We start from the raw sequence: 23610 nt of genomic DNA, 5'->3' as shown, positions 1-23610 counted from the left end.
TGGTCCTCGCATCATACCTTCTACGATATGTAAGCCTCCGACGCCATAGTAGCTGAAAAAGCCCCAAAACATCTTCTTCAAGGGATATTTTACGAACTGATTGATGTGAGATTCTCGAAATTTCTCACCTGGAGATCTGCGAACATGCAGACTTCTTTGACCCTGTACGAAGAAATGAGTCTCGTCACTGAATAACATCTTCCTTCATTGTTCTTGCGTCCAATTCTTGTATTTCAGACCCCATTGATACCGTTTTTTCTTCATTGAGTTGGTAAGAAGTTGTTTTCTGACTGGTCTCCTTGCCTTTCTAACGCAATTTCGAATGACGTAATATTCCTCAAAATTTCGTCATATATCCCTAAAATAGATCGACCGTACTGCAAAACACATCTAATGACGCCGTCTGTGTGAAAAAAATGACTATTAAAGGAAATCAGCGGGTCCAGCGAGCCTACACGGCCGCCATGCTGAAAATATTGTAAAATGACCATTTGTTTCAATTAAGTTGCACAAGGGTGTATATTTACTCTGAGATATTTACGATAATTCCTCTCTATCAGTCACCAAAAATCGCGTGCTGCTGGCTGAGTGCCCTTTCTCTGATCAGTAGTTTCACAATTACTAACTTTTACAGCTTTGTCCGAGGGGTTTCTGACTTAAACGTGTATCCCATGTGTTAATAAGGCGCCTTTTAAGTTGAAAATTTGATTTTATATAAAGTCTATCTGTGTATGTTGTAGATCCTTCAGTTTTGGTAATTATATACGTAATTTAAAGATATAAAACGTATATCTGTAACGTGTAATGTGTTAAATAGAAATTTATCTCCGTGTAAAGCGCAGATTGTAGTATAAAATAAGAGAAAGGAAAATAAACAGTTTTATAGTATCGTCAGTTTAGTATTTTTAAAAGCCTTTCACTGAGTTTACAGTTTGGTGCCTTACGTGCCCATCTGTGATCGTCTTCTATTTTCAGAGGTGTAAATTTAGCGTGAACACTTAGGTTTGTATGCGTCCAATTACGGATTCAGGGGTTCGTGTTGTATTTAAAATATCACTGTTTTCTGAAAGAAAGTTTTGTGTGTTTTTTTCTCGTGAAATAAGATAGGTGAACGAAAAGAAGTAAAACGTGTAAGTAAGAGCTGAACATTGTGAAGAAGAGAATTGTTCGTTTGTAATAATTCGAACATATAATAACTGTTTGGAATTTTAATGGGGTGGTCGCATAAAATGTGTGAAAATCTCGTCCTGTCATGCACTTGATAATAAATAGGTCTTCAGTTATTAATTACCTATATTAATATGACTCGTTTAAGGGAAGACAGGCCAGGTACCAAATGATTTTAAGAGAAAAGAGGAACAAAATACGAGTTGGTTTTCAAAATACCTCTCTTGCTCTACTTAATTCATATGCATGCCACATGTTTCTAACATTGGATGACTCATGACCATGACATGTGATGGGCATAGAGGGACTGTAAGATAATGTTAGTATGATTACGGATGCAAATTTCTAGACCAATCAGAAGATAATGACACGATTGGTAACCAAAGTGTGAACAAATTACGTCACCGACGTCTAGGGTGTGTTCTAATATATTTGATCTTGTCGTATATCTTAAATTTACATACGAGTTAACAGTTTTACTCTAGTGAACTTAATGTAACCATGACATTTACTGATTTTAATGGCGGAATACGATTCTCAAATCATTTTACACCAAGTGTATCAGAGTACGCTCTTGTTGAGTGTTATGTATTTGTCCACTCAAATTGTTTTAATGGCTTATGAAGGGTCAGTGAGAGCCCTTGTATAAAATATACCTTGATCATTCACGTAGTGAGGCTAAAAATCAACAAGCTAAATTCTGTGGTCAAACCACTCTTAATTTTACGTAGTAATTTCTTCACCAGCATCTATCATATACAGTTAGATTCATTAAAAAAAAGAGCATAGAATATGTGTGTGTTTGTATGTATGTATCGGCAATTAAGTTTAAATGTATATAAAACAATTACTGTAAAAAATCATATTTATGCATCAGTTAATGTGACTGAAATGTGCAGTTTTCTTTCAAGTTAATTGTTCTGACTCGCTCCAGATTCCTCCTATATTGCTGAAAGTTGTAACAGATATGCTATGTTTATTAATTATTTGGTTTTATGACACTTTTATTGACCCCCAGAGTCACAGTGCTATCTTTGCAGATTTACAACATTATAACAGATTGAAACTCCATGGTGGACATGATGGCCTACTGTATGGCTTTGTGCTTAACTACACATAAACAGGCACCTGTATTTACGAATTTCCTTTCCTCATCAAAACTTATTTCACAGCTCATTAGTTTCACTTGGAATTAAAAATAATTTTATGTGACTTGTTTTTCATTTGAAAAGAAAGGTGAATGAAAGGAGGTATTCACGTTTTACTTGGACTATAGATGTATGTTTACAATATGTGCATTAACACTTGAGTGATTTCTAATTATATAGACCACTCACTTAGGATTTCGTGATTATATTTTTCCTTGGGTCATTTTATCGTGACTATGGGATAGTTGTGAATTATAGAATTTTGTTGATAAAATATTTTTATATAAAAAAAGAAACATTTTTGTTTTCGTTTTTTACTTTACCTCCAAATTAATTTGTTTATTACTTGGGCTTGTTTTAGACATTATGATTCCTTATCTTTTTTTTGTTTCAAGTGTTATACAAAGTAAATTATAGACTTTGAAGTAAGTTATATAATTATAACAATGATAGTAATATTGAACATTCATTGCACTGTAGTAAAACAATGCTGAAGGTCCTGTTCTGACTTTGGAACAAATTTTTCTTATCAGTTATGCTCAATCAGAGCCTTGAGTATGCACTATTGCTTGGCTTTGCAGTTTTCATTGTGATCAGATTTCTTTAGAAAATAACATCAATATTAGACCACATGGTCATGAAAATTGACATCTGTGGGTCTAATTATATAGACAAGAGGTACAAGACATCATGGAAACTGCATAGAAGAAAGAATGTGGTAGTTATGCAATCAGATGAGTAGCTGCAGTTCCTATTTCTTTTGTCATCTTTCTGTTAAAAACTGCTATGGATTTCCCAGTGTGACTGAAATCTGTGAACCTTTGTCAACTACAAATTATTATTTTGTGTCATTAACCATTTGAGAAGAATGGGCAGTTTCATTTCTATCCCATTTTGAATCAGTGTATTTTCCTTTTTTATTATAGCATTCACTTTGCTGATAAGGGTGTTTCTTCAGGTTAACTTGGAATATGATTTTAGAACCCATGAAGAATATAGAAACTTCCATTTTTCAACATCTTCTTTGGATATCCATCATTTAACATTCTTACTATTTGAATATCCCTCTTTGAAGAGGGTTGTGGCATCCTCTCCTGTCTCAGGGCTACATGTGTGGAATTATATTGCAAAATGGTCTGCAGTTTACCTGAAATAAATATATTGGTGATAAACATGCTACTTCTGGTGCCAGGATTCTAGTTAATGATGACTATTTGTTGTATTAGCATACATAAACTATTCATATAAAGTGTAACTATGTGCATTATGAAAATGTTTCATCAAAGATTTGTGTATTTAACAAAAGTTTGTTTTCTTGATGTTCTCATAAAAACAAACATTTTTAAGTCAAAAACTAATTCATCGATCGAGCATATTTTTGTATCCAATTAATAGAAGAATTAAAGTATTTGCAAGTATATAGTACTTTAATTTTGAATACAAACACATAAGTGCAAACAGTTTTTTACTAATATAACTGCATGTGTACAGTTTTTCATTGATATAACATGCGTGAATAATGGTGACAAACATTAAGTTTCAGTTTCATTTTTGAATCTTGAATAATTACACATGGCATATATAAATTAGTATTGTCATTTATTTATGTCTTATTGAAGAAGTCTAATATATATTTCATTTATATATATGAAGGGAATTTTTAAAATAAAATTTATATATGTATAATAGTCAACTTCTGCTTAAGAATAGTGCCTAATGGATCTTTGTCAAGGTAAAATATGTAGTGGACTTTTTTCTGTGTAGTGTTAACCTAACAGTAGTTAATGTACACTAGATATATTAATGAAATTACACTATTAAGTATTTGAATTCAACAGTCTTAATTTTATCTAAAGTTTAGTTCAGTATGTGTTTTTTTCCTCCTATTACTGTATTTGTACAGACAATGAAATTGCTCATCAGTTGTTGAAAAAGACTTGATGGCATTCAAGACAGATAACACAGGAAACTTGTTTGAAAATTATGGTTGCTAGTGTTTGAGAAAGATAAAATAGTTTCATGTGATCTGAAATAGTTACGTGTGGTGTCTTACAAGAGAATATTGTATTTATTTTATGAAGAAAAACAAGTTGAAAGATTACAAATAGGTTAACTGAAAGATATTTATCTTTGGAAAATGTACTAAAAAGTCCATGAATATTTATTTACATGATGGGTTCAGAGCTGTATGAGAAATTGGTTTGTCTTTGACATGGTCAACCATTTTGAGAATTGAATATTGTGATACTGAAAAACTATCATATTCATTACAATAGCCATAAACTTATGGGAAATTTCACTTATTTCACTGGTTTAAAATACTTCAAAAGCTCCATTTATGTGGTGTATAATGTGAAAGCTTGATTAGCTTGGTCCCTTTCAATATAACAGGTGTGATAAAGTAATACATTGAGACTTGTGATGATTTTAACATTCTTTATCAGGATTTTCTATGAGAAATTGTGTCAAATTTTAACACTTCTATCATGAATTTTTATAAGAGGGTGTATTGACAATTTTAACACTTCTATCATGAATTTTTATAAGAGGGTGTGTTGACAATTTTATCACTTCTATCATGAATTTTTATAAGAGGGTGTGTTGACAATTTTATCACTTTTATCATGAATTTTTATAAGTGTTGACAATTTTAACACTTCTATCATGAATTTTTATAAGAGGGTGTGTTGACAATTTTAACACTTCTATCATGAATTTTTTTAAGGTGTATTGATAATTTTAACACTTTTATCAGGAATTTTTATAAGAGGGAGTGTTGACAATTTTAACACTTCTATCATGAATAAGAGGGTTTGTTGACAATTTTATCACTTTTATCATGAATTTTTATAAGAGGGTGTGGTGTATTGACAATTCAACTGCACATGAATTTTTATAAGAGGGTGTGTTGACAATTTTAACACTTTTATCAGGAATTTTTATAAGAGGGTGTATTAAATTCAACTGCACTGGTTCTGAGGTTTGTCCAAAGATGATTTGCTGGATATTGGAACTTGTGAACTGCTTTACAAAATTACACATTAACAATCTAATGAGCTGTGGTACTTGTCAATGTATTTTTTTAACAGTGTGTTAATTGAAACATTAACATGAATATTGCTGGTAAAAACTTGCTTAAAATAAATTTCATTACTTTTGCCACTATTGTTTTCTAATATTGTCAGTTTTCTTCAAAGGATTGTGCATCTCTGCCTTACAAACACAGAAATGATGTTTGTAGATACAACCTGATAACTTGATGATAAAGATGTATAGTTAGACCACAACTTAACCTGATGATAAAGATGTATAGTTAGCCCACAACTTAACCTGATAACTTGATGATAAAGATGTATAGTTAGACCACAACTTAACCTGATAACCTGATGATAAAGATGTATAGTTAGACCATGCATTAGTGATCCTTTTTCAGAACTATCAAATGACACTGAACTCGCTATAGTGAATTGTTTTAGAAATTAGCGTGATGAACTGTGAATCCAAGGGTCCATTGTTCTTATCTCTTTTTGCTGGAAAATATACAATACACTTTGTGATGAAGGATATATTATGAGAATGATGGCCAGATTCCATACTTTGATTTATAGTATCAAATGAGTTGACAGTGGATACTGTTGGCTAGCTAGCTATTTTACTAATCTACTCCAGACAGCTAACACAGATAGCCCTCGTGTGGCATTGTGTGAATCTCTTAAATAAACCTTTTAGAACTAGTATACTTAATTAATCTTTAAAGAATGTTCCATGTAGACATCTTACTTTAAAAACAATAATATTCTAAGAGTTAAATGTGAAGAATTAATAATGTTTCTCTATTTTGTTTTTAAGTAAGTAATACAAAAAACCAGAAAATATAACATATACTCTTCATTTATCATTATTATAGGATTTTAACTAAAATAATTTAAATAAAACTTTTTTAGAATCATGCCATTTTAAAGAATCAATGGACATTATATTTTTTTAATTTATCTTCTACATAAATATAGTTAGAAACTAATTGCTTTTCTAATTACCTCCATTTACCAAATGCAGTGTGGCATTTAGAACTATACGATGTTTTATCATAAATTTTCCATACTCAAGAAAAAGTTAATTTGTATTTTTTCAACTGTGTGAGTGTGTGTGTGTATCAGCAAATAAGTGGTCAGATTTGTTTGTTTGTTTGGAATTTCGCACAAAGCTACTCGAGAGCTATCTGTGCTAGCAGTCCCTAATTTAGCAGTGTAAGACTAGAGGGAAAGCAGCTAGTTATCACCACCCACTGCCAACAGGTTAAGAACAGCAACAAAAACCAAAATTAAACCAATATAAAGGAACAGCTGTATGCTTATACCAATTAACAACCCAACATCCACCTGCAACGCCCCCTACAATCCCGTACCCGTTTATACTCTCGTTCCTAACTCGTGTTCGTCAACGGTCACATTCAAACTCTTTCTTTACATGAAGATGACCTAGGAAGGTCGAAACGTTCTTCTCTCCTTATCAATAAAAATGTTAATATCCATACTTGCCGTTATGAGATACATTTTTACTTCAGTTGGGTTTCTTGTCATCAAGAGAAACAGTGAAATCGATTCGCTATTTTAATGCTTTAAGTTACTGAGTTTTAGTTTTTAATCGAAGGCATTTTTTGGTAAAATTTGCTACTAAAGTATAAATAACATACTTACGTATTAAAAGAAAACTACCTATTTTCAAGCCATTAACTAACTTACCAGATACGGCTTGTAGGAATTAGAAACGATTGGTTTAGATCTTGCCAAGTAACAAGCATAATTGTAAAATATAGACTTGAGTTTCAGGAAGTTAAACTTCAAGAACCTCTCTTGTAAAATAATTTTTTCTGTCTCACTCTCAACTTTTATTTTTCATATATAAAGAAATTAATTTGGGTCTCAGAACTATACTGTATTTTATCAAAAATTCTATATATTAATATATTAAATTCAACAATAGATATGTTACTTTTTGTTAGGACTTCTCAGTTTTATCTACTATGTGTCCCCCGCTGGCATATCGGCAAATCTACAGATTTACAACGCTAAAATCATGCGTTTGATTCCCTTAGGTGGACTCAGCAAATAGCCAGATGTGGCTTTGCTGTAAGAAAACCTATACTTACCAACTGTGTGCGTATATGTATTACAGACTGTTGAGCGCTGAAGTAAAACTTGCTGATTTGTAACGACGACGTGTTTTTTTACGGCTTTTCCACAACTAAAGATCATCCTTAGATGAATGTATGCAGTAGTTACCTATTCACTTTTTATTTCTTCGAGTTCATTATTAAGCCTTGTTTTCTTCAGTTTCGTTCATTTACAATTCTGTAAATAATTTGGAAATGTGCTATGGGGGATTTACAATCTAAAAACCAATGAATGAAAGCATAGATGGATATGTAATAAAGTTAACTAAACTATTTATTTTACATCCAGTACCGACAAAACCTGTCGCTGTGTTTGTCATAGCAGACATGCAATGTGTGGTTCAACTTTTTATGTGTGCGTGTTCCAAATAACGTCTTGTCAATTGCCGAACTATTCCAACTTACTAGTTTTCTCAAGTTGAACAGTTAAATAGCTAGATAATGAAAAAAAAGAATTTATTTTACTTCTATATATTGTATTTTTTATGTATTACATATTTCCGTCCGGTCTTATCGACTAGGCCCAGTATTGTCAGGTGGGTTAAGACGTTCGACTCGTAATCTGAGGGTCGCGGGTTCGAATCCCCGTCACACCGAAACATGCTCTCCCTTTTAGCCGTGGATGCGTTATAATGTGACGGTCAATCCCACTATACGTTGGTAAAAGAGTAGCCCAAGAGTTGGCAGTGGGTGGTGATGACTAACTGCCTTCCCTCTAGTCTTACACTGCTAAATTAGGGACGGCTAGCACAGATGTCCCTCGTGTAGCTATGCGCGAAATTCAAAACAAAACAAACAAATTTATCAACTATGGTTCAAAAGTAAAAGGTTTTCCAATCTTAGACTATAAATCTTTTAAATAATTTTGTAATATATTCTTTGAAACTTACGACAGTCATTATCTTTTATAACAAATGTATGTCAACAAACAATGAAAAATCAACTATATATTTGAATGTTGGTTCGTCATGGATGTGTAGAGATTCCTTTTTCAAATTACTTGAACTTCAATAGTCGTCATACTTACGGTTTATATGGTTTGTTTGAAGTTAAGCACAAAGCTACACAACTGGCTATCGGCTCTGCCCACCACGGGTATCGAAACCCAGTTTATAGCGTTGTAAGTCCGCAGACATACGGCTGTGTCGCTGGAGTGCCAGTTTATATGGATACGTGAAGAAAGTTATCCATCTTTTTTTTTTGACTAGTATAAATTATTTAGTTCTTACTGTAGCAAACATGCTTCATCTAGCTTCTGCAAAGATGCTTAAAACATAAACTTGAAAACGAAAAATAATTATAATAAAATTGACATTCTTCAATATCGAAATTTTTGTTGTTGTTGTTTAATCGCGCGATCTTTTCATTTAAAATAATTGTCTGTGAATGTGTGCTGACGATTGATTCTGTGTTTCGTGTATAATGCATTTGAAATAATTGGTATAGAACCAGTTTGAGCCTAAGTGCTTTAATTATACGTGCTTCATTATAATACAATAACGAAGTAATATCGTCAGCAGGTGTATCTACCCCAGCCTAACCCGAAGTTGTTTTGTTGGTGGTGTGTGATCAATGGTGACCTTTGACCTTATGTTTTGTTGGTGGTGTGTGTGATCAGTGGTGACCTTTGACCTTATGTCTTGTTGGTGGTGTGTGATCAATGGTGACCTTTGACCTTATGTTTTGTTGGTGGTGTGATCAGTGGTGACCTTTTGACCTTAAAGGTCATGCTGCTTTTGAATAGTTATTATATACAAATATAAACTTTGTTTTTAATTCTCTAAATCGTATATTCCGCAATAGCTTATCAGTAAACTCTAACTGCTATTAACTAGACCACGAACCACACGTACGTTTCATATCCCATAACGTCTTCCGAGCTCTACGTTGTTGTTTTATAAATTTATTGTAGACGTAGCACATGTAGCTTTGCGCAAAATTCAAAACAAACCAGTTGTAGACATCTTTCTCTTCTCGTTAAAGGACATTAAAACAACATTCAACTTTTGTGAAAATACATCTAGATGTATGTGTTTATGCTGATTGTAAATAATACATCCTTGAAATAAATATGTAATTAATTTATATTTTTAGGGTATTTTACGACACACTGATAGGTACCGAATATGCTTTTCTGTAAGCTAAGGATGACGTCAGAGATGTCAGACACCAAACGGCCGTGTGATGATTTACCGTATTGTACAGTAATTTATGTTATCGATACAACTTCTAATTTATTTTGTCAAACGATGTTGCCTCGCTCTATTTCGCAAAAGGTTTATTTATTGTGTGTCATTTCGTTATAATAATATAACTGGCATGAACCCGGTTTAAATTTTATTTGTTTTTACTTCGTTTCAGAATACCAAGTAAACTTGAATTCATAACCATATGAGAACATATTTTTATGTTGCCAACTTATATCGCAAAATATTCTTCTGCGGTTTTTACAACTTGATATAATTTGTTTCAATTAAAAATAATTCCATAAAAATGACAATAATGCATTACGGTGGTACTACAAGTAATAAAATCATACACTAACGATATGCCTGTGATGAATAGAACCGCTCTTTGACACTATACAAAACTTTGGTAAATTCTGTTTCCGAGGGCTTAAAAAAAAAAAAAGACGTCGTCCCGAGGTATCAAAATGTTTCTTCATGCAAAGTTTTGATATATTTGTTAACAATCTTCGTCCTTTGCGCATAATTAAAAAACAAATAATCTTCGTTAGACGTGCACGTGTTTATAACTCATGCGCACGAGGAAGTGCTGCTTCTGCCGAATTACCGAATGTAGTTCGAACTGGATTGTACGTGATTGTTTTGTCCAGTTCCACTGTTAGGGCCAGTCTTGAATGTTATTTGGATATTTTCATGAGATATGTAAACAAAATACTTAGAATATAAACGTATTCGAAGATGGGCTTGATGCAGTGTGTAGTTTGTTCTGTACCATCTTATATCGCCCTAAATATTAAGTTTTAACGTCAACATGTCACAAGAGTGAAGTTTAATTCAGAGTTTGGGAAAACTCTAATTACTGATTGTGAGTACAAATAAAAAATAATTAACATTGTTTTTAGTTGTAATACTGTTTTAGTTTGGATATTTATGTTTTGGGGCATTTTAACCCTATTGACTGAAGTGTCATGAAACTGATTGTGGCTGCTGTGTTCGAAAGAATAATGTAACGATAAAACGAAACGTTTTTGTGTTGTTGTTTTTTCCTATAATGAATCTTGCTAAAATCGAATGTTCGTTGACCCCTTGTGGTCATCTCCTCGTCACTGAAAACTTCCCAGGTAAAAAAAAAAAAAATACATACAAAGCAGTGAATCGTTTCTCATTGCCTCTATATACAATACATTAGTAAACATTGACTTATTATAAGCGTATTAAAGCCAATTATTTGGGGGTGGAGGCATGTTACGACGGAACACTGATCTGCCTTCAGGTTACGTCATATTTCATTAAACCTTGGAAGCAAAACTTTTGTTCTAACTTTTGGTAAAAAAGATGCGAAAACTTTACAGCCGCGATCTGTGTTTTTGAAACAGTTATCTTTAATTCAAAATTCGTTCATAAACATGTATGTTAAACAATCTCGCTCGTGTGGTTTCAATGTGTATTTGTGTAAAATGTATTCTGTACAGAAGTTAAAATTAATTTGATTTTCAGAACTTTAATGTTGTATTGAAATAGCACAAAGTCTATTGAACTTTTAGAATAAATTTGTTCAGTTACTCAAGAGATCGAAAGACAACATTTTAACTTCTAAGCGGTACCAGATTATAAAGTTAAGATCTGTTCTATTGGTTACTTCAAAAAGTATATATACTGTTATTTGGAAATCGTGTGTAGGTCGTATATATATGCTATGTAGTATGATGTATTACATTAATTAATTAATATACAAATGTACAGTGAAAATTGATGTGTTATTCTTATAGTAAAGCCACGTAGAGTTATCTACTAGTAGTGCAAATTTATGTTCGATGTCCAGTGTGCATAGTGTAACTCACTTTAGAACGGTTCTTGTTTCAACTTTTAAGAACAATGTGGTTATCAATTTTTATATTTGAAATCTGTCATTAATTCTTATGCCCCCCTAGCGGCATAGCAGCATGTCTACTGCCCTTTAGAAACCGGATCTCTGTGCCCGTGGTGGGCAGAGCACTGATAGCCCATTGTGTAGCTTTGTGGCTAATTCCCAACCCTCAATCAATCAGATTAATTCTTATTCTAAAAATACAATTTGTAAATAGCTTAAACAAAATTTATAATAATTGCAGCACAATCTGATTTGCACCATGACACAGTCGTTGTTCACAAAGATTGGTTTTACATAGACGGAGAGAGTTATTATTGAACAGCAAATATAGATTAACATCAAAAATAAGAACTGTATTTAAATAGAAAGCCCAAATCTGTAATAAAAAACGTTTAAATTAACAAAATTCCAAGGAAGACAGTCTGATAAACCCTTGTTACTAATTGAGCCTCCTTGTTACCCACTAGATGTCAGAGGTGGTGTGGTTGGTACCCCAGGAAATTACTCCTGGTAAAGGAATGCGGAAACTAATTATTTCATTTCAAGGCATTTCCACACATGTAGAAATTATAAAATCGGAATATTATAAAAACAACCATTATCATTTCCAAAAAAAAAAAACCGTGAATACGCAAATTACGTCATAAAATGTGTTCCCGTAGAAACATAAATAATAGCTTATTTTATTTGCTGTCAAAGTAATAATTTTTTTCAGTAAAATATTCAAGTAGTGTATTATTCTGTTTCGAAAGTCTATCACTGTGTAAGTAAATGTTTCGCTTTGAAAACTTTATCATATGCTGGCAGTAAAATGTGATAGTAGTTGTCACGTGCTCTTGGCTTTCACTCATGGCGACTCAGGAAACTATATTTTTAAAATCAACTGTATTTCCGTGTAGTTTATCTGAATCAGAACAAATTTTTACAGTAAAAACCAAAATCGCTTTTGTTTCCGAGTTTTGCAACGTGAGGAGATAAACGACTCTGGTGCCCTCTTACGTCATTGATGTTTGTAACAAATATTTTTCGAACATGTGATTCTTAGAAAGGAACTTCCTCTGTTGATAGCTGAAGTAGTTAGCCATTTTTATCTTAGTCGAACAAGGTAATGAAGGCAGTTTTTGCAGGCCTTTGACGAACGTTTTTATTTATTCACTTAATATATCCGAAGGTTTTACGCCTCTCTGATTTGTATTCGTTTTGTTCATTCAGTTATTTCGAAGGACAAGATCATTAGCTGAGAACATCTAATGTTCTGTATGTGAATTTGACACATGATTTTTTTCGTTGCAAGACCAATTATAATTAATAAACTTAAATACTTGTTACACATGGATTTAGTGACCGACATAAATCAAATTGTTTTCACTTACGTACACGAGAGAATGTAATTTAAAACTAACATTTATAACAGCCATCACTCCTGGCCCAATCTTACAGACCATATACAATAGTATTAAAAAAATGTTATTACGTAGTCGTTAATGTATAACATTTAAGTTTGTTGCTAGTGATTTCAGTGTGGTTATGTAATTTCTGCTGTTATGTTCTGTTACAGAATTCTAGATGCTGGAAGTTAATCCTTTGGGGGGTGATAATGCACCCTCTTCCAACTCTTCCACTCCTAAGTCAGTTTCTAGACGCTCTGTTCTTAGTAGTGTACCGCTGGTCGATTTAAGGTGAGTAAACTCTCAGTGCTATAGTTGTTGGTTAGTGTTTTTGGGTCTTTCGAAAGAAGCCCGTCATAACCAGATGGTTAAGGCGCTCTACTCGTAATTTTAGGGTCGCGGATTCGAATCACCGTAACACCAAACATGCTCGTCCTTTCAGCCGTGAGGGAGTTATAGTGTCACCATCAATCCCACTATTCATAGGTAAAAGAGTAGCCCAAGAGTTGATGGTGAGTGGTGATGACTAGCTGTCTTCCCTTTAGTCTTATACTGCTAAATTAGGAACGCACAGCTCAGATAGCCCTCGTGCAGGTTTGCGCAAAATTCACAAAAAAACGAAACAAAAAATATATCTTTAGATAATCCGGCGAATCCTACACGCACACGCGTATATATAACATGTGTATGAATTTGTTTATCCACTCACTCTTTTAACAGTTTTCAAACTAGTAGGGTTGAATTTTAATATTGCAGGTTGGGTGCTCGGGGGATGTCTCTAACTTTGTGGGGTAGCTCCCTATCCAGGGGGGGGGGTTAAAACGCGCCCTGAAGGTCAACCAAGCAAGATGGATGTTTATAATTACATTTCAGGGTCTCTAGGCTCTAATTGGCATCAGATTGTGTTCCTGCCCCAACCACTGATATCCAGAGAACATAATTTTATAAGCTACGTCTAACCACACTCGCATGTAAACGGGAGCTTGTCTTTGCACACGTACTCAATAACGGAGATAATGAAAATGAATCACGAAGGGCCCTTGATTTAAGCCTCGCATCGGAACACCAATACGTTATGCTTGTTGTAAGTATGTATGACTAATAGTAATTGTTTCTCGCTTCTTTTTCTGGACTCGAACTCTTAAATTTCATTCGCTGATTCTCTAGTTGTTGCTATTACTACGTTTTGAATAAATTTTAATCAAGTTTACGTGACGATAGAAGTATTTATTTTAGTCTTTAATTTTACCTTATGTTTCCGCTTTCGTGAAAGGGGTATATAACACAATTTTAACTGTTATAAGCTGTAAGAGTTCTAACGAAGAAAAAGTTTCCGTTTCGCAAACAGTTATATTGTACCGAGTGCTAATGGAGCAAATATACAGCGCCTTTAAAGGTGTTCCATGAATTGTATATTATGTTTTCTTCAGTGTAAACTAAATGACTTTTGCTGTGTTTAATCAGACCAAAAGAACATGAAAGTGACGTTAAAACCACACTTCCAGCACTTCGATCTGTAGTCGAAACCTCGGGATCTGAAGCCAGTCACAGCTCAAACTCCAAGGTATCATTGTTTTGCTGTACTGTTAAATTTTTATTTGTAATAATGGACGTGGTAATTTATAAGTAAAGCAGCTGAATACGCCTATCTAGTTGTTTATTAATTTAGTTTGAAAAGCACAATGTGTTATTCTGTTTAATTAATTACCTGTTTATTCTTCAATACCTGGTATTTATTTATTTATTTGTATGTATTTCAGTCTGTCCATGTGCATCTTTAGTGATAATTTACGAAGCTAAAGGGTTGGTCGGTTACTTGTGTTTTGATTTGTATGCATGTATTTGTACGTGTGCTTGAAAATAAAAACAACAGCATGTAACTTGATACATTCAGTAAGCTGGATGTTGATACACCACAGATGTTCCCCATATTTCAGTGGGATAAACAATATTTAATGTTTTTTTTTAACTGACTCCCATTCATGACAGGTCTGAATCTCACCCTCTTCCAGGTGTTTAATTACCATACACAACCTGTTTTTCTCCCCCACCCATGAAAGAAAAAGTCAAGGACTTTTCTTTCTGATCCTCCTAAGGTTTCTGTTCCCAGGATCAAACTTAGTCTTGCTATTCCAGTTAGGACTGTTAGGTCAAAATAACCAGTCATCACCAAAGCCTTCCGTAGAGTTTAATTCAGTTAAAGTGAGGGGTCTGGGGGTAGCCTAAAGCTTCCAGTGAGCCCAGAATGGTAATCTTCTAGAGTAAAACGACCTTACACAGTTTTAAAATGGTCTAAACAGCGCCCCTCGTGTCATTTTCAGTTTTTAGAATGGGGCAGTGATGTTATCGCATACTTTCCTGTTTCCGGTGATAGAGACGATACATTGTTTGAAACTATGAAACGTGTGATTAATGCTCTTGGCAACCTTTGTTTGTTTTGAAGATCTACACAAAGAACATTATAAGATGTATTTTGTTTTTAAATGTTTTGAACAATTCTAATATATTTTGCAACATCTTATATAAGATTTGGAAAATGTTATCTGTATAATATTCGGCAGGTGTGAGTACAGTTAGAATTCTACGATTAAATGTATAGAAAGCTACAATCAGAATAGATATGTAATATTTTATCATTGAAGATATAATGAATTACATTTAGACGTTTCGAAAAGAAATTCCAAAGAAAATTAGTTATTTTTTTGTGGAAATAAAAACATTAAAAACGTAAAGGTATGCTCGAAAACATTTTAAACGAGAGAATTGCCTCAGTTGGTAGCTGACCGCTCTCTTCCTAGTGTTGATCCAAATTGGTAGCTGACCGCTCTCTTCCTAGTGTTGATCCAAATTGGTAGCTGACTACCCTCTTCCTAGTATTGATCTAAATTGGTAGCTGACCACCCTCTTCCTAGTGCTGATCCAAGTTGGAAACAGATCACCCTCTTCCCAGTGTTGATCTAAATTCGTAGCTGACCATCTTCCTAGTGCTGATCCAAGTTGGAAACAGACCACCCTGTTCCCAGTATTGATCTAAATTGGTAGCTGACCACCCTCTTCCTAGTACTGAACCAAGTTAGTAGCTGACCCACCCTCTCCCTAGTGTTGAACCAAGTTGGTAGCTGACCCACCCTCTCCCTAGTGTTGAACCAAGTTGGTAGCTGACCCACCCTCTTCCTAGTGTTGATCCAAGATCATTCGTTGTCAAATTTGTTTTAAACTTTTGTAATCTCGACATTCACAAACTTTTCTTGAACATTTATAATACTTTGGTAACTTTTTGTTCACTTTGTTGAAACTATAACTTCACAAATATAATTCAGTTACAATAACAGAAGTTATGTTTATTTGTATACTGCTTTCTTGTCATGGATTGGTTATCATTGGTTTGAGTTAATATTGATTTATTTTACTGTTTTTAAGTAAAGCTGGGGCAAATTTGGTGTATGAAACGTTGAATCTTGTCATCATTAATAAATAAACATAATTAGTTTCTAGCCTCTTTAAGTTCTGTTTTCAGCAAATTCGCTTCATGAAAGATACATATTGTATACAAGTGGTATCACAAAATCCCTGAGAATATTTTTAGATTACAGATTTAATGGACCGTGCTGTAATCAGTGCTTGGTCTGCCAGACTAGGTATTGGGTTTGCGTATTTAGCGCACTGTTACCGCAAAAGAATATAAAAAAGCACACCTCACTTTATAGAAGTAATAAACGAATCCCCGAACTTGGTCCAACAAGAGTTTATTTTGGATCTTATATGGAAGGTGCCTTCCCTTATACTTTCTTATTTGAAAATTTGTGGCGGCTGGCGTACATAAGTCTCACGTATAATAGCTATACGTGAGATTCAACGAGACAAAACGTTGATGTAACATGACATATAAAACACAAGTTTTGTTATTTAGTCATTAACAATGAATGGAAAAGTACATTCGTTTCTTTACTAGAACACAACTAAGTTATTCAGCAGTTCACATAGAAGGTAAAACGTGATCTATCAACTTACGTGTTGTTAATCACCCGAAATGTTTATATACCTCTACAAATATAAATATCTCGCGTACTAAGGGGAAGAAGAGAACTCGGTGGCTTTCTCCACTTGATCAATAAACCTCGAGTGTTGTCCAAGTACGAAACCACTAGCGTTAGGTGAATGTGCTTAGTCGTTTTTGGAAGAACGTAACTGAGAAACTCTTCATGTGTCACTACAATCTGTTATTGTTTTTATGAGACTTTGTGTGGTTATGTTTCAGTGGAGAATCAAAGAATGTACGATATTATGTGGTCTTATCACAGTGTCAGTTATGGTTGTTTAGATAATTGGATAAAGAAACGGTGTAAATGCTAGAATATTTAATCTGCCGTACGTAAATCGGTAGAAACTGTTTTCTATTGAAAATTAAAGGTAAGCTCTGTGATGGGACCAGCCAGCCCCAGTGGTTCAGTGCTAAGCTATGCTAAACGTCGGGTTTCTATAACTGTGGTGGGCAGAGCACAGAGAGCCCATTCCGTAACTATGGGCTTAAAAAACAAAGACAGATAAACAGATGAAACTGGTGCAAATAAAACTGATAAACTTTTTTAAACATAAATTGAATATACCGATTTTTTTTTTTCCCCCTTAAGGGTAGTATTTCTTGTGTGCCTGACACCATGGAAAGTGTGTGTACAGCCAGAAACAGCCCTCTTGCGACACCAAGTACCCGGATCAAACATCTCACACGGTTTGTTATAACTACAATTATCGTCCTATTTCTAATTTAAATTAGTTCATATATTCTCCAGTCTGTAATGTTTTCACACTGATATACTTAAAGTCTTTAAGATGTAAATGTGTTTTGGCCGATTAATGATACTTATACAACGGAGTCAATATTTATCACCAGGTTCATATCAAGAACCTAATTTTTTGTATATCTTCAAAATGATTCATGGAAATGTATAGACTGTGAATTTAACAAAGAAGCTATTCCTAAGTGCTGTTTGTTTTGTTTTTTAGTTGATAAAAGCAGCAGTGATATACCATGCCAGTAGTTGAAGTATTTAATGAAGGAAGCATAACTAATTTAAGCCTAATTAAAAAATCTAGCATTTTATATAAAGTGTAAGGACGTATTTATATATGTGTATTTATATAAAAGTAACGTTATAAAAAAACAAGTTTTAATTCAGTGTTGTCCTTGATAATTTAAAATAAAGAGATAAGGTTGAAAACAGTGTTATTTATAATTCATAATTCCTTTTTTTCGTTCCAAAAACCATTACTTGGGTTCATGAATTCAGTATGTTTTCAGGTTCGTGACCTCACTACAACAGAACAGAATATTTCTATACTGTAGCAGTATTTGTGAACGTAAACATGCATATAAGTAGATTTCAATTAGATCCACCTGTAATATTTTGATTTGTTTTTCTTCGAAATCTCAGGTGAACACTCTGGTATGAAAACGTTAAAAAATATAAGGAGAAATGTGGAACTGCAAAGAGTGTTGAGGCGAATCGCCGTCACACCAAACGTGCTCGCCCTTTCAGCCGTGGGGACGTTATAAAGTTGTGGTCAATCCCACTATTCGTTGGTAAAAGAGTAGTCCAAGAGCTGACGGTGGATGGTGATGACTAGCTGCCTTCCCTCTAGTCTGACACTGCTAAAGTAGGGACGGCTAGCGCGGATAGCCCTTGTGTAGCTGTGCGCGAAATTCAGAACAAACCAAACCAAACCAAGAGTGTTTAGGAAAGCTTTTACGTTTAAGAAAAGCCTGTATGAGGACAACGTTAATACTGTGTTTACTTTCACTTAATTGCTTTTATACTAGAAAGTTCTAATAAAATGGCTTTTTTTTTCTGCTCAAGAATGAACATTGTATTATCTATCAAGTACGTAGTATATATACGTAACATAAATTATGAGCCTACTTGCTGACGAAGTTTCCCAGATGTAACGGTACTAAAGCTGTATTTGTCACGTATACAGTATTACTTACAACGAAACAATGTTACCTGAATGCTATGACTGGTCTTTCTCTACCAGATACGCGATTGGTTGACTTTCAGACATCGGTAATCGTCCCTGTGTGTAGGTACACAACTTGAAGCCAAGTACAAATTAAACTATTATATTTAAGGTTTCTTTACCGGCTTGTAACTTTGGGCGGTAGTTATCCATTTACTAGTGTATTAGTCACACTGATGTATAAATATTTTGATACCTAAGTTATTCAGTGGGCGTCATAAACGTGACAGTCAGTTACGAATTGCCTTTATCAACCTGAAGATGGCTTCGAAAGACCGAAACGTTGTACAGTACTTTATTTTATTTAATATCTTAGTACTTATACCAGTCGTCTTTAGAATTCAGAAACAAAATGAGTTCAAAACCATTCTGTAACTTACGTTTCTCATAATCCTTTTCTTTATGTGTGTTGTTCAAAGTTTTAAAACGTGTTTTTTTGTATCTTTAATTCACTATTGTTTATGGCTCTAAGGAAGAGGTTACCGTTGAATAGGTCGAGGTTCAATTTAAGGCACTTAAAGTATCTTAATAACAAGATACCTCTGTTGCTTAATAAGCAGTGTGGAATCTTAAAATTTAAACAACACTGTTTAAACAATATTAGATGAGAAATTCTTAATGTGTTTTAATAGTTTTGAGTTACTTTCCTCGTGGCCTAAATATTTCACCGTTCCAATTATTTTATTGAACAGAAACAGATAACCGACCCTATACCCTGTATTATTAACGTCGTTAAGTAGCCTGAGTGGACTTAATACCCTGAGAAATCCCACGATGACTCATTTGTACACTTAGCTACTGCCCACCTTTCCCCCTGTCCCCATACAAAAGAGGAAGGCTCAACGATGTACTGGGAGGAAGTGACCTTTTATATAAGAAGTCAGTTAGTATTAGGGATCGTTCATAAAGTTAGTTTACACTTCACAAGCTAAGAGTAAGTTATTTATCAGTTTCACTTACGTACATAATACATACGAAAACTGGCACGTTGGTGATTTCTGTTGTGCGAAACTTGATGACTGGTAACGGTTACCAAAGATATTATAGTTGTACAAAACGTAGTGAAAGTGAAACGTTAGTAAAGATATTATAGTTGTACAAAACGTAGTGAAAGTTAAACGTTAGTAAAGATATTATAGTTTGAAACGTTAGTAAAGATATTATAGTTGTACAAAAACGTAGTGAAAGTTAAACGTTAGTAAAGATATTATAGTTGTACAAAACGTAGAAAGTGAAACGTTAGTAAAGATATTATAGTTGTACAAAACGTAGTGAAAGTGAAACGTTAGTAAAGATATTATAGTTGTACAAAACGTAGTGAAAGTTAAACGTTAGTAAAGATATTATAGTTGTACAAAACGTAGTGAAAGTTAAACGTTAGTAAAGATATTATAGTTGTACAAAACGTAGTGAAAGTTAGTTGTACAAACGTTAGTAAAGATATTATAGTTGTACAAAACGTAGTGAAAGTTAAACGTTAGTAAAGATATTATAGTTGTACAAAACGTAGTGAAAGTTAAACGTTAGTAAAGATATTATAGTTGTAGTGAAACAAAACGTTAGTAAAGTACAAAACGAAAGTGAAAGTTAAACGTTAGTAAAGATATTATAGTTGTACAAAACGTAGTGAAAGTTAAACGTTAGTAAAGATATTATAGTTGTACAAAACGTAGTGAAAGTGAAACGTTAGTAAAGATATTATAGTTGTACAAAACGTAGTGAAAGTGAAACGTTAGTAAAGATATTATAGTTGTACAAAACGTAGTGAAAGTTAAACGTTAGTAAAGATATTATAGTTGTACAAAACGTAGTGAAAGTTAAACGTTAGTAAAGATATTATAGTTGTACAAAACGTAGTGAAAGTTAAACGTTAGTAAAGATATTATAGTTGTACAAAACGTAGTGAAAGTTAAACGTTAGTAAAGATATTATAGTTGTACAAAACGTAGTGAAAGTTAAACGTTAGTAAAGATATTATAGTTGTACAAAACGTAGTGAAAGTTAAACGTTAGTAAAGATATTATAGTTGTACAAAACGTAGTGAAAGTTAAACGTTAGTAAAGATATTATAGTTGTACAAAACAAAACGTAGTGAAAGTTAAACGTTAGTAAAGATATTATAGTTGTACAAAACGTAGTGAAAGTTAAACGTTAGTAAAGATATTATAGTTGTACAAAACGTAGTGAAAGTTAAACGTTAGTAAAGATATTATAAACGTAGTGAAAGATAAACGTTAGTAAAGATATTATAGTTGTACAAAACGTAGTGAAAGATATTAAACGTTAGTAAAGATATTATAGTTGTACAAAACAAAACGTAGTGAATTATTAAACGTTGAAAGTAAAGATATTATAGTTGTACAAAACGTAGTGAAAGTTAAACGTTAGTAAAGATATTATAGTTGTACAAAACGTAGTGAAAGTTAAACGTTAGTAAAGATATTATAGTTGTACAAAACGTAGTGAAAGTAAAGATATTAAACGTTAGTAAAGATATTATAGTTGTACAAAACGTAGTGAAAGTTAAACGTTAGTAAAGATATTATAGTTGTACAAGTTAAACGTAGTAAAGAAGTTAAACAAAACGTAGTAAAGATGAAATTAGTAAAGATATTATAGTTGTACAAAACGTAGTGAAAGTTAAACGTTAAACGTTAGTAAAGATATTATAGTTGTACAAAACGTAGTGAAAGTTAAACGTTAGTAAAGATATTATAGTTGTACAAAACGTAGTGAAAGTTAAACGTTAGTAAAGATATTATAGTTGTACAAAACGTAGTGAAAGTTAAACGTTAGTAAAGATATTATAGTTGTACAAAACGTAGTGAAAGTTAAACGTTAGTAAAGATATTATAGTTGTACAAAACGTAGTGAAAGTTAAACGTTAGTAAAGATATTATAGTTGTACAAAACGTAGTGAAAGTTAAACGTTAGTAAAGATATTATAGTTAATTACAAAACGTACAAAACGTTAGTGAAAGTTAAACGTTAGTAAAGATATTATAGTTGTACAAAACGTAGTGAAAGAAAAAACGTAAAGATATTATAGTTGTACAAAACGTAGTGAAAGATAAACGTTAGTAAAGATATTATAGTTGTACAAAACGTAGTGAAAGTTAAACATTAGTAAAGATATTATAGTTGTACAAAACGTAGTGAAAGTTAAACGTTAGTAAAGATATTATAGTTGTACAAAACGTAGTGAAAGTTAAACGTTAGTAAAGATATTATAGTTGTACAAAACGTAGTGAAAGTTAAACGTTAGTAAAGATATTATAACGTTGTACAAAACGTAGTGAAAGTTAAACGTTAGTAAAGATATTTATAGTTAGTAAAGATATTATAGTTGTACAAAACGTAGTGAAAGTTAAACGTTAGTTAAAATTATATTATAGTTAAACGTTTGATATTATAGTTGTTCAAAACAAAACGTAGTGAAAGTTAAACGTTAGTAAAGATATTATAGTTGTACAAAACGTAGTGAAAGTTAAACGTTAGTAAAGATATTATAGTTGTACAAAACGTAGTGAAAGTTAAACGTTAGTAAAGATATTATAGTTGTACAAAACGTAGTGAAAGTTAAACGTTAGTAAAGATATTATACAAAACGTAGTGAAAGTTAAACGTTAGTAAAGATATTATAGTTGTACAAAACGTAGTGAAAGTTAAACGTTAGTAAAGATATTTTAGTTGTACAAAACGTAGTGAAAGTTAAACGTTAGTAAAGATATTATAGTTGTACAAAACGTAGTGAAAGTTAAACGTTAGTAAAGATATTAGTTACGTTGTTCAAAACGTAGTGAAAGTTAAACGTTAGTAAAGATATTATAGTTGTACAAAACGTAGTGAAAGTTAAACGTTAGTAAAGATATTATAGTTGTACAAAACGTAGTGAAAGTTAAACGTTAGTAAAGATATTATAGTTGTACAAAACGTAGTGAAAGTTAAACGTTAGTAAAGATATTTTAATTGTTCAAAACGTAGTGAAAGTTAAACGTTAGTAAAGATATTATAGTTGTACAAAACGTAGTGAAAGTTAAACGTTAGTAAAGATATTATAGTTGTACAAAACGTAGTGAAAGTTAAACGTTAGTAAAGATATTATAGTTGTTCAAAACGTAGTGAAAGTTAAACGTTAGTAAAGATATTATAGTTGTTCAAAACGTAGTGAAAGTTAAACGTTAGTAAAGATATTATAGTTGTACAAAACGTAGTGAAAGTTAAACGTTAGTAAAGATATTATAGTTGTACAAAACGTAGTGAAAGTTAAACGTTAGTAAAGATATTATAGTTGTACAAAACGTAGTGAAAGTTAAACGTTAGTAAAGATATTATACGTTGTACAAAACGTAGTGAAAGTTAAACGTTAGTAAAGATATTATAGTTGTACAAAACGTAGTGAAAGTTAAACGTTAGTAAAGATAGTTAAACGTTTATAGTTGTACAAAACAAAACGTAGTGAAAGTTAAACGTTAGTAAAGATATTATAGTTGTACAAAACGTAGTGAAAGTTAAACGTTAGTAAAGATATTATAGTTGTACAAAACGTAGTGAAAGTTAAACGTTAGTAAAGATATTATAGTTGTACAAAACGTAGTGAAAGTTAAACATTAGTAAAGATATTATAGTTGTACAAAACGTAGTGAAAGTTAAACGTTAGTAA

At 32.6% G+C, this 23610-nt stretch overlaps 1 protein-coding gene across 2 annotated transcripts in view; it reads left to right on the top strand.

Annotated features, from left to right (window-relative positions):
- Positions 1 to 23610, top strand: part of LOC143233352 (uncharacterized) — a 110156-nt gene that overhangs the window by 22522 nt on the left and 64024 nt on the right. For both annotated transcript variants that reach the window (XM_076469519.1, XM_076469520.1), the window contains exons 2-4: positions 13103 to 13223; positions 14397 to 14496; positions 17564 to 17661. In XM_076469519.1, coding sequence (XP_076325634.1) covers positions 13111 to 13223; positions 14397 to 14496; positions 17564 to 17661 — 311 coding nt within the window. In that variant the 5' untranslated portion in view covers positions 13103 to 13110. The remainder of the gene's footprint in view (positions 1 to 13102; positions 13224 to 14396; positions 14497 to 17563; positions 17662 to 23610) is intronic.

This window comes from Tachypleus tridentatus, chromosome 12, assembly GCF_004210375.1.
Source record: "Tachypleus tridentatus isolate NWPU-2018 chromosome 12, ASM421037v1, whole genome shotgun sequence".
Taxonomy (NCBI): domain Eukaryota; kingdom Metazoa; phylum Arthropoda; class Merostomata; order Xiphosura; family Limulidae; genus Tachypleus; species Tachypleus tridentatus.
Note: the sequence above shows the minus strand (reverse complement) of the source record. Positions and strands in the feature narration are given on the sequence as shown.